Source organism: Trachemys scripta, chromosome 3 (assembly GCF_013100865.1).
Source record: "Trachemys scripta elegans isolate TJP31775 chromosome 3, CAS_Tse_1.0, whole genome shotgun sequence".
Taxonomy (NCBI): Eukaryota; Metazoa; Chordata; order Testudines; family Emydidae; genus Trachemys; species Trachemys scripta.
In genome coordinates this window covers 10975281-10989768 of record NC_048300.1, presented here as the reverse complement: position 1 = coordinate 10989768, position 14488 = coordinate 10975281, and the positions used below count along the sequence as shown (strand labels likewise).

Below are 14488 nucleotides of genomic sequence, written 5' to 3'. Positions count from 1 at the left end.
TTTTACCTAGGCACTGCTCTGACCTGTGCCACCTGGCACAAGTCACCAAGAGCCTGCCTGACAGCTGGGGACAGCATATACCCTCTCCATGCCACCTAGCCCTGGACTGAAGTAGAAGGTGTTGGAGCTGGCTCCAGATCACTAAGGGGCGAAGGGGACCTTCCTAGTGCAGCTGATGTCTTCCCTTTCAGCGCAGGGGAGGGGCTGGGAAAAGAAAGTTTCTCCCTTGAAGTTCCAGGCAGTTACTAATTTGCGGAAGAAGCAGGGGGAAGAAGGGGCAGCATTAGAGTGTCTTTCTCCCATCTCCTGCTCTACTCTTTCAAATCAACTGCAGCCACTTCAGGTGGAATCTATTGCCCCTGCCCCTCATGAGGATGTAGGATTCAGCCTGGTGGGTCTTTCAGCCTTGGGGGGGAGGAGGGGAGAGAGGAAGAAATGAGGTCATCTGGGGGGGCCTGGACATTCACTATTAATAGAGTATAAATGTTTAAAATTATTTTTAATAAAGCAATTTAAAATAGAAGCCCCAGTAGCAGAGGGAGAAAGGACTCTGAGTTGGACCTACATTAATGGTCTGTAGCCTGGAGCAATCTTGTACTGTCCTAAGGAAAACTGTATTAGGAAGGGATGCCGTTTAAGGCACTGTTGGTATAAACAATGAGTTTCCACTTTATGAATACTCAATGACTAATTCTCTTCTGGGGTAAATTGGTGCAGCTTCATTGACATCTACACCATCAGAAAAATTGGCCCTCAATCTGCAAAGAAAATATGGGTCCCCTCCTAATCCCATTGGTTTCACCAGGCAGTAGGATTGAGCCCTTTGATTATATAAGTAACTCAAACGCTGGGATTCCTCCCATAGGCATCAGCTCCCAGGGCCAGCTCCAGGCACCAGCCTACCAAGCATGTGCTTGGGGCGGCACTTGGAGGGGGGCGGCGCTCACCCGGGGAGAGCGGAGCCACAGCGGGCTCACCGCCCTCCCCCGGCGCTCCGGCCGGCTGGTGAGAGCTTGCCGCGGCCGGGCTCTCCGCCCTCCCGCTGGCGCTCCAGCCTCCGGGGTGAACAGAGCCGCGGCCGGTATCGCCGCCCTCCCCCCAGCGCTCCGGCCAGCCGGAGAGAGCAGAGCCCCGGCCGGGCTCTCCGCCCTCCTCCCGGCGCTCCGGCTGGCCGGGGAAAGCGGGCCCACGGCTGGGCTCACTGCGGTCACCACTGGGTGTCTGGGGGTGGCAGGAGGCTTTTTTGCCTGGGGCGGCCCTGTCAGCTCCATACCTTGTGAAATGAGAGAAGGTATCATTCAACCTTGCTCTGAGGTAATAAGCTACTTCAGTGGAGTTACTACAGATTAACACCATCATGCCCCTCTTTTCTCTGCTAGGAGACAACGGCAATCTCTAATCTGTTCTACAATATCTTGGCTTACTCCATAAATCAGGAAGACCTCATAAGTCTGTGACACTGCAAGCAGAGTATGCGTGTTATAAAATAAACATGGGTTGCTTGTTAAAGTTGGCCATTGCTAGAGTTATTATGGCACTTTTATTGATCCCTTTTATTTTTATATTATTGAGCCTTATCACCAGACTTAATGTCACCTTCTGCAATAATTGAAGGATTGTCTCCTTGATAGTCCTCCCAGATGAACATAAAATGAATAAATGCGCTGTTTGCAGACATGTTTTAGTACAAATGAAATATAGTTATGATAGAAATATCCCCATGTGACTGGTTTTTCTGTGGCCATGCTTTCTCTCCTGGAACTAGTTCAAAATCAATGTAGCTGTCATTTGGACAGAATCTGCCACCCATACTGTCTATCAGAAGCACCTTGCTCTGAGTGATCCTATTGAAATTGGTGGGATTATTCACAAGTAAGGTACTAGTAAATGTGAGTGAACTGGTCACCTACTTTTGTTTCTTTTAACAACAGTACCAAATTCATGAATCCATCAAGCCCCATTTCCTTCTTCTCCACGTGGAGGATTCACAGAGACCTGCAAGGGAGCCATTTATAATTATTGCATTAATTTAAAGGCAACAGAATGCCCATGAGTCTGTGGGGATGGTGCTAAGAATTAAATTAGTAACTGGGAGCACTAACGTGGGTGATGATACCAAGAGATAGTAGACTTCGTGGGACTTTTTTTTTTTTTTTTAAGCACTTCACAACACTACCTTTGCCTCTGCTAATGGATCCTGGTTACCTGAATTTTTTATTCTTGGGCTCAGGATCAAATTCGGTTGTCTGCAAAAATAACAATGACGGGATTAAAATTCCGTGGGACCCAGAACTGACGTTTACCTGGACTATGGTTAACTTTCAAAACAGAGGGATATTTTGCCTGCAGCAGAGATTTTGCGAGGCTTAAGCACAAACTCCTCCAATTATTTATCTTCAAGAGGTTGAGATGTGTCTAGAGTTTATTTCAAAAACAATGTATAAGCCTTAGGACTCTTGCTCTTCCATTTGCTTAGTATGCTCTTTGCTTCCCCAACTTGTTACTAAATAACACTGTTAACTCATGTAACAGTAAGTATGGCAGAAAACCTCCCTTTAATTTTGCCTCTCCTTTCTGAGGTGTGTAGGTGATGGTTGCCATCTTGGCCAATGCACCAAGAATTGAATACCAGGGCCCTCAAGAACTAGAAGCATGAGCTGCCAAAGCTCTTTAGCTGGGGGGTGTGACACTCATGCTTTGTGTATTGGGCAAAGATGGGGGACCAGTTGCACACACTCACCAGTATATTACGTATAGATGGAATCTTCTGGTTTGACGGTAGAGGACATACATTCCAATCAGCAACCATTCCATTTGTTGATCTCATTAAAGAAAAATGCAACATGGAATTAGATGAAAACAAGCTCTACATGAACGGGGGGAGGGAAGTAACAAATTTCCCCCCCTTTTCCCATTCGATACAGTAGGAGGCTCCAATCAACCACAACCACCTGGCACTGGAAGGATCAGAATGCATGCATTGCCAGAAAAGATTTAGAGCCACTGGTCTAGATGGTTTTGATGGTTTTATCCTATGTTCACTTGTGGCAGGGGTAAAGCTGCCATTGACTTTTTAATGGAGCAAGTTGAGGGCCTAAGTCTAAGAAATTATTTGTTAGTTTTGTATTACTGTAGCAACTAGTAGCCCCAGTCAGGTCCCATTGAGGTAGGGGATGCTGTACAAACAGAACAAAGACAATCCTTGCCCCCCAAAAGCTTACAGTCTAAGTATAAGAGGGTGGATACAGACAGTGATGGGGGGAGTACAGTCAAACAATAACAATACAGGTCAGCATGATTGACATTGGTTTCAACACACTAGCAGCGTATCTATCGTCAGGTTTTGGTAGATTTCATGCAAGAGGAGAGTTTCAATTTTGCAAATGTTTCTCCCCAGGGTGAGGGGCAGCATGGGAGAAAGCACAAAGACACTTGTTAAATTTTTAAAAAGTGGGTGATGGAAGCTAGTATCATAGGCTGCTCAGTGGTGGGAACTGAGCTTTTGATACTGAATGAAAAATGGTAAGTAGGGTGGAGATACGTTATGGAGGGCCTCGAAAGTGAAGACAAGTAGATTATGCTTGATATGAAAAGAGGGAGCCAATGTGGGGGATGCAAAGAGGATTGCCATAATCAAAGCTACAGGGTAGGAAGATGAGCTGTGTAGCGGCATTCTCCATGGACATGAGTGGGGCACAATGGCCATTGTGAAGGCCAGAGAAAAGGATATTGTGTAGGAACGTAATGTAGAAATGCTCTCTAAAAGATCCACCATACACCAGTCATTGGCTTCTGCACAGGGCGTCAAGGTTTGCATGTGATTTCCTACAAAGGAAAGCTGGGGTATTTCAAAATAGAAAGAGTACATGCAACCTCTCACCTTATCTGAAAAATTCACATCGTTGATACTACCTGAGAATCCTGCTAGATAAATCAGTGTTCATATGACAAAATGTTCTTGCACACCTGATGCATGTAATCCTGGAGCAGGCATTGAACTGCACAACTCTCAAACCCAAATTTAGCCTAGCTATAAATCCACCAAAAATTATGGTCTCCATCATAAAGCCTGTACATTTGTGGCATTGTATAAAATATTAATTTTTACCTAATTTTGTGTTCTCTCTGAGAAGCCAGGAAAGATTACTGAGGAATTTAAAAAAGGGGGGGAAGGGGAACTTTTTTTATAACAAAAGGAACTTTGCTTTCCAGGATGAAGAAGCTCTGCTGGCCAATAAATGGAACATGTATTGCTTTTCTATTTATCTCTCAAGAGCTACTCCAGTCTCTGATCAGTTCCATAATACGGAACTCTTTGGCTTGGTATGCCCTGACCAGATGCTCTTTAAGGGCTTGTCTTCACTCCGGAGCTAAATCGGCACTGCTGCAATCGATGCAGCAGCATTGATTTAGCAGGTCTAGTGAAGACAAGCTCAGTCGATGGAAGAGTGCTCTCCCGTTGATTTCTGTACTCCACCTCAATGAGAGGCAGAAGCAGTGTCGGTGGGGGAGCGTCACCCATCGACATAGTGTAGTGTGGACCCCACATGAGTAGATCTGAGCTACGTCAACTTGAGTTACGCTACTAACGTAACTCACATTGCATAGCTTAGCTCGATCGGCAGCTGTAGTGTAGACCAGGCCTAAGAGTCTGGTGGAAATGAGCCCCTCTTCTGACCTCTTTAGGAAGTACAACGGCAAGAGTTCTTCCTTTTCCGTTCAGGTTTCTTCCCTAACTACAGAGGAACTTGGCCACATTACAGCAGGGCTCGAGCCCTTTGCACCTTCAGTTCTTCAGCCACAAGCGTATCTACCAATTTGCAGCAATATATTTCCCCTACACTTTTGCCCTTGTAGCTAAATTAGTCACACACATGGAAGGGTAAATGCTGCTTTATGTGTACTTAGTGACCATATCTGTGCATGCTCAGTAGGTGACTTTCACAGAGGCATAACTCTTGAAAAAATAAAGGCTCTTCTCCTGGCTGAGGGTTATTTCCATGCCAGATTTTAACTTTCTACCTCCAGCCATTTCAGCTATTGTGTGACTCAAAAATCATGTCATTAGAGCTGGTCAAAAATTTTCCAATGGAACATCTGTCTGGGTGAATACTATCTTGTTGAAATCAAAGTTTCATGGAAACCAGTCTATTTTGACTGATTTTAAAAAATGGAACTGAGTGTTCTGATCGCAAATGTCCATTTTTAATGTTTTCAGAATGAAACATTCAGACTTTTTTTTGTTTCAAAATATTTCATTCCAGTTTTTGTTTATATGTATGTATAAATAAAATAAAGTCAAAATCAGAATGAAATGTTAAAATTTAATTAAAACAAAATGACACTTTTTGGTTTTGTTCTGGAATCTTGTTTGACAGGAAGTTCAATTACATTTTTTTATGTTTTTGTTGTTGTTCCATTTCAGAATGGAAATTTTTTTGAAATTTCATGTATAAAAGGAAAATCCAATTCCCACACAGTTCTAGCTGCAGTATCTTTTTTATGAGGTTCTCTTGTACTCAAAATGGAAGGCACTGCAGTGTTTCCAACTCTCATGATTTTATTGCAAGTCTTGTGGTAGTTGATGTCTTTCTTAAAGCCCCAGGTCCTGGAATCATGTGAATGCCTGAGAATCTCAGCTTTGATTTTAAAAATAAGTACGTTTCAGAGAAAAGCTTAAAACCATTATTCAAGTGCATTTGAAATCTTCAGCCGTCAAAGAAAATGAACCCCACTTTTTATTTTTATTTTAAATCTTGAGATTTTTAAGCTATTAGTGTTTGTGGGGAGGGGCTGACTTGTGTTTTTTTTATTATTTTTTTTATTTATTTGTGTGTTTATTTATTTATTTATGTGAATGCTAGAGGTTGGCAATATTGGCATGGCTTTTGTTTAAACTTTTTAAAAAATTGCCAGTGGCTAGAAACCAAAAATGAAAAATGTCAACCCAAAACCATGGGTTAGGATAAAAATATTTGTGTTACTATAGCACGCAGAAACTGGAGTCATTGACCAGGGCACCCTTGTGCTAGGCACTGCAAATACACAGAACGAAAGGATGGATCCTGTCCCAAAGAGCTTACACTCTCTAAAGATAAAACAGAGCTGACGGGTGGATCCAGGTAGTCTGCTCTTGCTGTCATTAGGATTCCACTGACATGGGCTCCCGCTTGTTATTGTGTTTCTGTTTTGTTTGTTTTTTAATTTAATACTGACCAATAATGAAGCAATGGCTGAAAACTTGGAGAGTGCAGGTTTATAGTTAGGCACCAGTGGAAACAAAATAAGAGATCAGAATGCTAAGAATGGGAAAGGATAGGAGGAGCAGAGTGATAAGACTTCACAAAAGGAAGCTAAAAATGACTGTAAGTAAGATCTTAGCAGGAGAGAGAGAGAGAGACTAAAGGGCACTTGATTTCAAACAAGACACAATAATTAGAGAGAGCTCAGAAGAGAGGAACAAAACCGATGAAAGGTTTGGAAAATAAGACCTATGAGGAAAGGTTAAAAGAACTAGGCCTGTTCTATCTGGAGAAAATAAGCTTAAAGGAGACATAATTGTCTACACGTATGTAAAGGGAAGGTGTAAAGAGGACAGGCATCAATTTATTCTCAAGTCAAGGAGGATAAATCTAGGAGTAATGGGTTTAACCCTTAGAGGGTCATGGAGGAATCATAGAATAGCAGGGTTGGAAGGGACCTCAGGAGGTCATCTAGTCCAACCCCCTGCTCAAAGCAGGACCAATTCCCAACTAAATCATCCTCCTATTTGCAATGTGCTCTTTACAGAAGACCTGGAGACTTGCATCCTATTTCCAAGCAGCAGAAACACTGCCTTTTTCTCCTCTGTCTCCCTCCCCTCCTCCAGCCCCACAGCCAGTTCCCAGCCCAGGGTTAGACTAGCTTCCCATGAGCCCAATGTTCTCCAGACCTGTACCCATCTTTGAGCACTGCTGGCCCCACCTCCCCATTAACTCAAGCTGCCGCCCATGTGCTTGCTCCAAATGCTTCCGGTCTTGCTGGTTCCCAGTCCAACAGACGCGCTGAATACTGGTACCAGAGATAAGTGGGTTATTTCAGGACCATAGTCTTAGGTGGAGGAGAGAGGGTTTGTCCAGCATGAGGCAGCAGGAATGGCTCCCTCCCCCCCACCCCCCAAAAAATCCCAAACCTATCCCACTCCCTAGTTGCTTGGAATCCTTCCTCTTCCCTGGTATAATGGCCCCACAGCAATCTGGCTAAAGCCCTAGAAAGATCGCCCTTCTCCAGAATGTCGAACACACTGTAGGCTGGAATGAGTCATTAGGCTGTGCTCAGAGTAAGTGGTGGTGGAGAAGCTGTCCTGCCCTGGCAGTAGCCTGGGTGAGACTTGTGACCCCTGCACCTCCCTTGCTGCGGGATCTGGAGTAAATTACTTCAGCCCTTTACAGGGTGCAGTTTATCCATCTTTCCCCTGTGCATCGGGACACCCACTCCTTGACCCTCTCTGGCCTCCCCTTGCAAGCCTCTGCTCACCTGCTGTCCCTGCTCGCCGTGGCCAGAGCCACAAAGGGTTAGGGGTAATCTAGCCCCGGGAAAGATTAGTCAGTCTCTTGAGGATTAAATCATAGCAGAAAAAAAAATGTTAAATATCCCAAAAGGCATTATCAGAACAAACCCTGGAACCAGTTGTCCGGGGTAGCTGTAAAATCACCCTCACTGGAGATACACAGGGCTAGATCGAACTCCCATCCAAGGGTACTGGAGATAGTTGGAGAACGATGATGAACCCAGTCCTGTCACTGTGCAGCAGGTAGACAAGATGACCCAACGGCGTGCTCTTCAAAGCAAACGCTCCAGTGGTCACGGAAACAGCCAACTTCACCATGCAGCTGAGGTGGGGCCTTGGGGGAAGGGGTGGAGTGGGGGTGGGGCCTTGGGCAGAGCAAGGGTCGAGCATCCCTCTGCAAATCAGAAAGTTGGCTGAATCCCCCCCTCACATGCTAGCCAGCCATGCAGGAGATGGCAAGCTTCTTCTGCAAAGGGACGTGGGAGCAGGTGCTCAGCCTCAGTGTGCCAGATGTTTCCTGGGCTCCCCCAAGGGCTGTGCAGCTCCACTCTCTCGTTTGCTATGGGCTGTGTCTAAATGGCACCGTCAGGCCCTCGATATTCTCTTTTCGCAGGAGATCTTTTCTCTCCAAAAGGCGAGCTGCGCTGCATGAATGCAGATTTTGCTAGTATAGGCGAAAACGCTGAAGGGTGGCTGGAATCTGCTTGTCTGGCATTACTGAAATGGCAAACAAGCAACGAACCCTCTTCTAACTTCAGCAGGATGCAATCTAAGTATGGATGTATTAGGACCTGATGCTCGGCTGGTGAAAACAGTCCTCCTGACAAGATTTAAGCCTGATGAGCATCTGGCCTATAGTTCTGAGATGCAAGTTCTTCTATTTACTTCTGTTTCATATTAGGTATCATCATTATCATGACATAGCTAATCACTTTGAGGATAAATACAGAAAGGATTATGAGGCGTTCAGATACTACAGTAACTGGGGCCAAATCATAGAATCATAGACTATCAGGGTTGGAAGGGACCTCAGGAGGTCATCTAGTCCAACCTCCTGCTCAAAGCAGGACCAATCCTCAACTACATCATCAGACCTCCAATAGATCCCGGTGGGATTATGTGCAGAGTAAAGCACTACTCCATGTGAGTAAATGAGGCAGAATTGGAAATTTTGAATCAGTAAAAATTAACATCCGTTTTATACTCCGCAGGTAACGATGACCGATTAAAAAGTTGAGACAATGTCAAGATAAACTACTTCTTGTTTCTGTTCTCCCATACTTCCCCTTCCCCTCAGGTTTTTCCAGCATGTTTGGAAAGAAAAAGAAAAGGCTTGAAATTTCTGGACCGTCAAATTTTGAGCACCGGGTTCACACTGGATTTGATCCCAGAGAACAAAAATTTACAGGACTACCTCAACAGTGGCACAGCTTGCTAGCAGACACCGCAAACAGGCCGAAGCCTATGGTGGACCCTTCATGTATCACACCCATCCAGCTTGCTCCCATGAAGGTAGTGTACAGGATCTGGGTTTCCTATTGTCTTTGAGCTTTAAATGCAGGTTCCAGCTCTTGGCAGTTTTACAGGAGTAATGTTGGTACATGTTCTCCAGAAGGACTGAGGGTTATATTTCTTCATCACCAAATGCATATTTGTTGGCCCAGGACCTGCTATTAATAGGGTACAGATGGAATGCTGGGCCTGCCTGGAGTTCCACAGACGTTGTCGCGGATCGGTGCAGGTACAGCAACCAAGTTCAGAAACTGGGCCGTCATTTGATGCACTGTAAATCAGCCAGTTTCCTTTCCTTTCATCCCCAATATAGCCATGAGATTAAATCCTGGACCTTTTAAGTCAATTGGAGCTCTGCCATTGACTCCAGTATAACCAGGATTTATGTGTATATTGTATTTGTATTATCATTATTACAAATACTAATAGTATTGGGGTAGCACACAATCGGGATCCAAGCCACAGCATGCTAGACACTGTCTAACCCAAAAGGAAGATATCCACATCCCAAAGAGTTTAGTCTGAGACAAGCAGCATATAAAGTGTTAGTGGAGAGCTATACCCCAAATCAACTATTAAATACTTCGAGGGAGAGAGAAGACTCTAGCAAATGTATTTTTAAAAACAAATATAAAAATGACCTAACATAGATTTTACATGCATAAAAATGTCATACCTCCAATGGGCAATACATTGGCACTGTGCAGGGTTACGTGACAGTGTCACGTGTCAGGCCTGGCCTACATGGAGGCGGGGGGGATCGATCTAAGTTATGCAACTTCAACTACGTGAATAATGTAGCTGAAGTCGACGTACTTAGATCTACTTACCACGGTGTCTAGTTTGCGGTAAGTCGACTGCTGCCGCTCCCCCGTCGACTCCGCCTACTCCTCTCGCTCTGGGGAGTACCAGAGTCGACGGGAGAGCGCTCGGCGGTCGATTTATCGTGTCTTCACTAGACACGATAAATCGACCCCTGCGGAATCGATCACTGCGGAGGTAAGTGTAGACATGCCCTCAGAGTGGACAACTGCAAGTCCCTTTTCCAATTGTATAGAGCTCCCATTTCTAGCCCTGCAGGGCTGCAAGATATCAGATCGTAAGCCTGGCACTGGAGTGATTGTCCATTTTGGGCCTTAGGCAAGGGTAATGTGGAGAGAGAAGCACCACACTTGGGGAAGGAAGATTAAAAAAAAAAATATTAGGGCAGCTGTGTGAAGATCCTTTAGAATTTAGACATTCTAGACTAAGCTCAGGGAAGATGGGCAGAGTGCAGGTGAGACAGTCCAAGGGGCATGATAAATGCATGTTCAGTTGGCTCTACAGTATCACACACCCGACATGTGCACGCATGTTTTTTCTCTCTCTCATATTCACACATGCTGCTCTTTCTTTCTTACTCTTACTCTACCACTATCCTAGAAGAGAAGTTCTGTGACTTAAAATTCTTATCGGCTTCTTTCCATCCATGAAAAAATATCAATTCTGAGAGTACAAATCATTCATTTGTATTTGTTAATCTTCCTTGCCAAAATCAGGTTTACTGCCAACTGCTGTGTAATGCGCTCTCTACCTGCGAGGTCTGGATTGTTGAAAAGCAAAGAAGGATTTCTGGTGTGATTAAAATAGCTTGCTGTTGCGTAAAAGAAGTACTGGAGTAATGGAAAGAGCAGAAAGGCATTTGCCTGCTAGATGTGCATAAGAATGAGGACAATCGCATTCCACAGGATGCGCCGTATATCTGATCCAGTGGGTATTTGGCCATAAATTAACAAAGATGTTATATAGAGGAAAAATCAGATTACTGTTTTGCTGCAATCTCATCCATTTTATGGATTTCTTTGGGGTGATCCGTCTTTAGGCTTAAACTCTTTTAAAATGTATTGGATTTGTCAGCTCTGCATAGCCCAGCTTAATTATGGGTCCAAGCCAGCCAAAGACTTCCACATGTGAGTAGCTTTGCTCATGTGACTGGTCCCTTTGAAGCCGTAGGCACATATGTGCATACGTGTCTGCAGGATTGAGCTCTGTCTGACTAGGTGAAGAGTTGTGAGACAGTGTACAAAGACAAAACCTGATGCCATTGGGACGGTGAGAACCATTTGCAATTATTTTAATAGACCGACACTATCTTGTCTCTCCTTGTAGTTATGAAGTAGTTGTTTTTATTAGTCCTGGAAATCATGTAGGGTCCAATCTGGCAATGGGGCTGTGCATATAACTCCTATTGTATACTGTAGGAGTTCTATGCACAGTGGACTTGCTTTCATGTTACCTGGTGATTATCCACTTTTTTTTCTCTTTCTCTCCCCTCCTCCCACCTCCTTAACAATATAATTACTGCACAAGATCTTATCACCATATTCCCCCCTCCCCCCCCTCCCAGGACAATCTATTTGAGGACTTAAGTAAGGTACTTCTGAAAATTTAAGTCCCATTTTCAAAATTGACTTTGGCACAGATCCCCAAAGGTGCCTAATTCCCATTGATTTCAGGGGGAGTTAGGTACCTAAATACCTTTGTAGATCAGAGTCTTAGTCACTTAGGAACCTATACTTTCAATGAGATGGAGGATTCTAAGTCACTTTTGACAATGGGACTTCGGCTCCTAAATCACTGAGGGACTTCTGAAAAGTTTATCCCTTGTCTACACTACAGTTAGCACATTTTAACTAATATGTTTTTTCTATTTTCATGGAAACGTGCCCACAATATAATGTGTTCTGAATCACAAAATGATGCTGGGCTAAAAAGCCCCTTTAAAATTTGTGAAGTGTGGTTTTAGGTCACAAAGGTAATATGGTAATAAAGGCATTGTGGGTTTCTACATTTATTCCCTCTTTAATTACTTTTGTATCGAATGTGCCTAGTTTGTAATGCAAAAAGTATATTGCTAATGGTTATTCCCCGGGAGCTAAAAAGTAATGTAGATTCTACAATCAGAACTTAAGTGATGGTTTGTTGATGCTCCCTGAGACAGAATTGATGGTTTGCTTTGAGCCTAATCCAACGCCTAATCAAGTAAGGGAAAGACTCTCATTGGCTTCAATGGGCTTTGGATCAAGCCCTGTTACATAAGGAGCTGAGTTGGGAAAGCAAATAGACAGCAGGGATAGCCGTCACTCTTTGTAGCAAGGTGCCACCTACTTGAACCTGAGCAACAATGACAAATGGGCACAGGAGATAAAACCCCATACATCCTGTGAAGCTCCATTCCAAGTAGATGCCTGATGTATTGTATCTATATCTGGCAGAGACCTGAAGGTTCTGTGCTTTGTTTATATACTTTGGGAACACTTCAACAGCTTGTCAAGTGTACTTGGATTTTCAAAAAGCCTTTGACGCGGTCCCTAACCAAAGGCTCTTAAGCAAACTGAGCAGTCATGGGATAAGAGGGAAGGTCCCCTCATGGATCAGTAACTGGTTAAAGGGCAGGAATAAATGGTCAGTTTTCAGAATGGAGAGAGGTAAATACCAGTGTCCCCCGGGGATCTCTACTGGGACCAGTGCTGTTCAACATATTCATACATGATCTGGAATAAGCAGTGAGGAGGCAAAGTTTGTGGACAATAGAAAATACTCAAGATAGTTACATCCAAAGGTGATTGCAAAGCGTTACAAAGGGATCTCACAATAGTGCGTGACTGGGTAACAAAATGACAGATTAAATTCAGTGTTGATGAGAAATGCCTATGGGTAAACATTATCCCAACTATACATACACAATGATGGGATCTAAATTAGCTGCTACCACTCAAGAAAAAGACCTTGTAGTCATTGTGGATAGTTTGCTGACTAGAGCTGCACATTAAGTGGAAGTTTTCAAAAAAGCTAACAATGTTAGGAACCATTTGGGAAAGAGATCAATAATAAGACAGCAAATATCACACTTCCATTGTATAAATCCATGGTACACTCATATCTTGAATACTGTGTGCAGTTCTGGTTGCCCCATCTCTAAAAAGATATATTAGAAATGGGAAAGGTGCTAGGGTGACCAGATGTCCTGATTTTATAGGGACAGTCCCGATATTTGGGGCTTTTTCTTATATAGACGCCTATTACCCCTCTCCCCCGTCCCAGTTTTTCACACTTGCCATCTGGTCACCCTAAAAGGTACAGAGAAGGGCAACAAAAATGCGTAGGGGTGTGGAACAGCTTTCATATGAGGAGAGATTAAAAAGACTGGGACTGTTCAGTTTGGAAAAGAGACAACTAAGGGGGGGATATGATAGAGATTTATCAAATCACAAATGGTGTGGAGAAAATTACTAAGGACGTTTTATTTACCCCTTCACATAACACCAAAACCAGGGGTCACCTAATGAAACTAACAGGCAGCAGGTTTAAAACAAACACAAAGGAAGTACTACTTCACACAACGCATGGTCCACCTGTGGAATTTGCTGCCAGGGGATGTTGTGAAAGCCAAAACTATAACTGGATTAAAAAAAGAATTAGGTAAATTCACAAAGGATAGGTCCATCAATGGCTATTAGCCAAATTGGTCAGGGATGCAACCCCATGCCCTGGGCGTCCCTAAGCCTCTGGCTGCCAGATGGGGGGGCTAGATGACCGTGAATGGAGCACTTGATGATTGCCCTGTTCCGTTCATTCCCTTTGAAGCATCTGGCATTGGCCACTGTCAGAAGACAAGATACTGGGCTAACTGGACCATTGGTCTGACCCAGTATGGCTGATCTTATGCCAATAAAATAGCTGGAATTCAAACTGAATTCACTGTGAGTACTTCAAAATTCATTCATTTCAAACATGTGGTCAGGAATAATGGAATTCCCATGCTCAAGCTTAGCACAATCATTCAAATATCTGGTCAGTACAGATGACCCAGATAGCAGTAGACTGATGTGTATGTCAGAAGTTATATGAATTCTGAAACCTATGCTTCCCGGGTCCCCATCAGAAGGAAAAATTCACTTGTGAATAAGTACAGAAATCAAAATTTCTGACAGAATGCAGAAGTTAAATCTAGCAGTGGAAACTTTCCTGGAAAGTAGGGACCTTGTAAAGGACAATGGGGTAATGGTGGATAACCAATTCAACACAAGCTCCAAGTGCAATGCTTTGGCTAGGAGGGCCGGCCCGGCCCTTCCATGTGCCCGGTGCGCAATTCCTATGAGTTCAGGGACTGCAGCTGTGGTAAGTCCTTGCATAGACCTCGCAGTGTGGCTTCGTGCATTCGACCAGCCTTTTAAGGCAATTTCTCAATCAGACCTGTTACCGGCACTTAGGCTGTTAGAATTTCTATATAATCTTCTGAGGAAAGCCAGCTTTATTCTAAATAGCAGGAGGTGACTCATGCATAAGGCTGCAAGTCTGTCACGGATTCCATGACTTTCTGGAACCCAGGGCCAGTGCAAGGAAGTTTCGCGCCCTAGGCGAAACTTCCACCTTGCGCCCCCCCCC

At 44.0% G+C, this 14488-nt stretch overlaps 1 protein-coding gene across 9 annotated transcripts in view; it reads left to right on the top strand.

Annotated features, from left to right (window-relative positions):
- Positions 1–14488, top strand: part of PAK5 (p21 (RAC1) activated kinase 5) — a 177283-nt gene that overhangs the window by 96853 nt on the left and 65942 nt on the right. For 6 of the 9 annotated variants that reach the window (XM_034764118.1, XM_034764109.1, XM_034764114.1 and 3 more), the window contains one exon: positions 8847–9061. The exons of the other annotated variants lie outside the window; for them this stretch is intronic. In XM_034764118.1, coding sequence (XP_034620009.1) covers positions 8858–9061 — 204 coding nt within the window. In that variant the 5' untranslated portion in view covers positions 8847–8857. The remainder of the gene's footprint in view (positions 1–8846; positions 9062–14488) is intronic. 9 annotated transcript variants of the gene reach the window in all.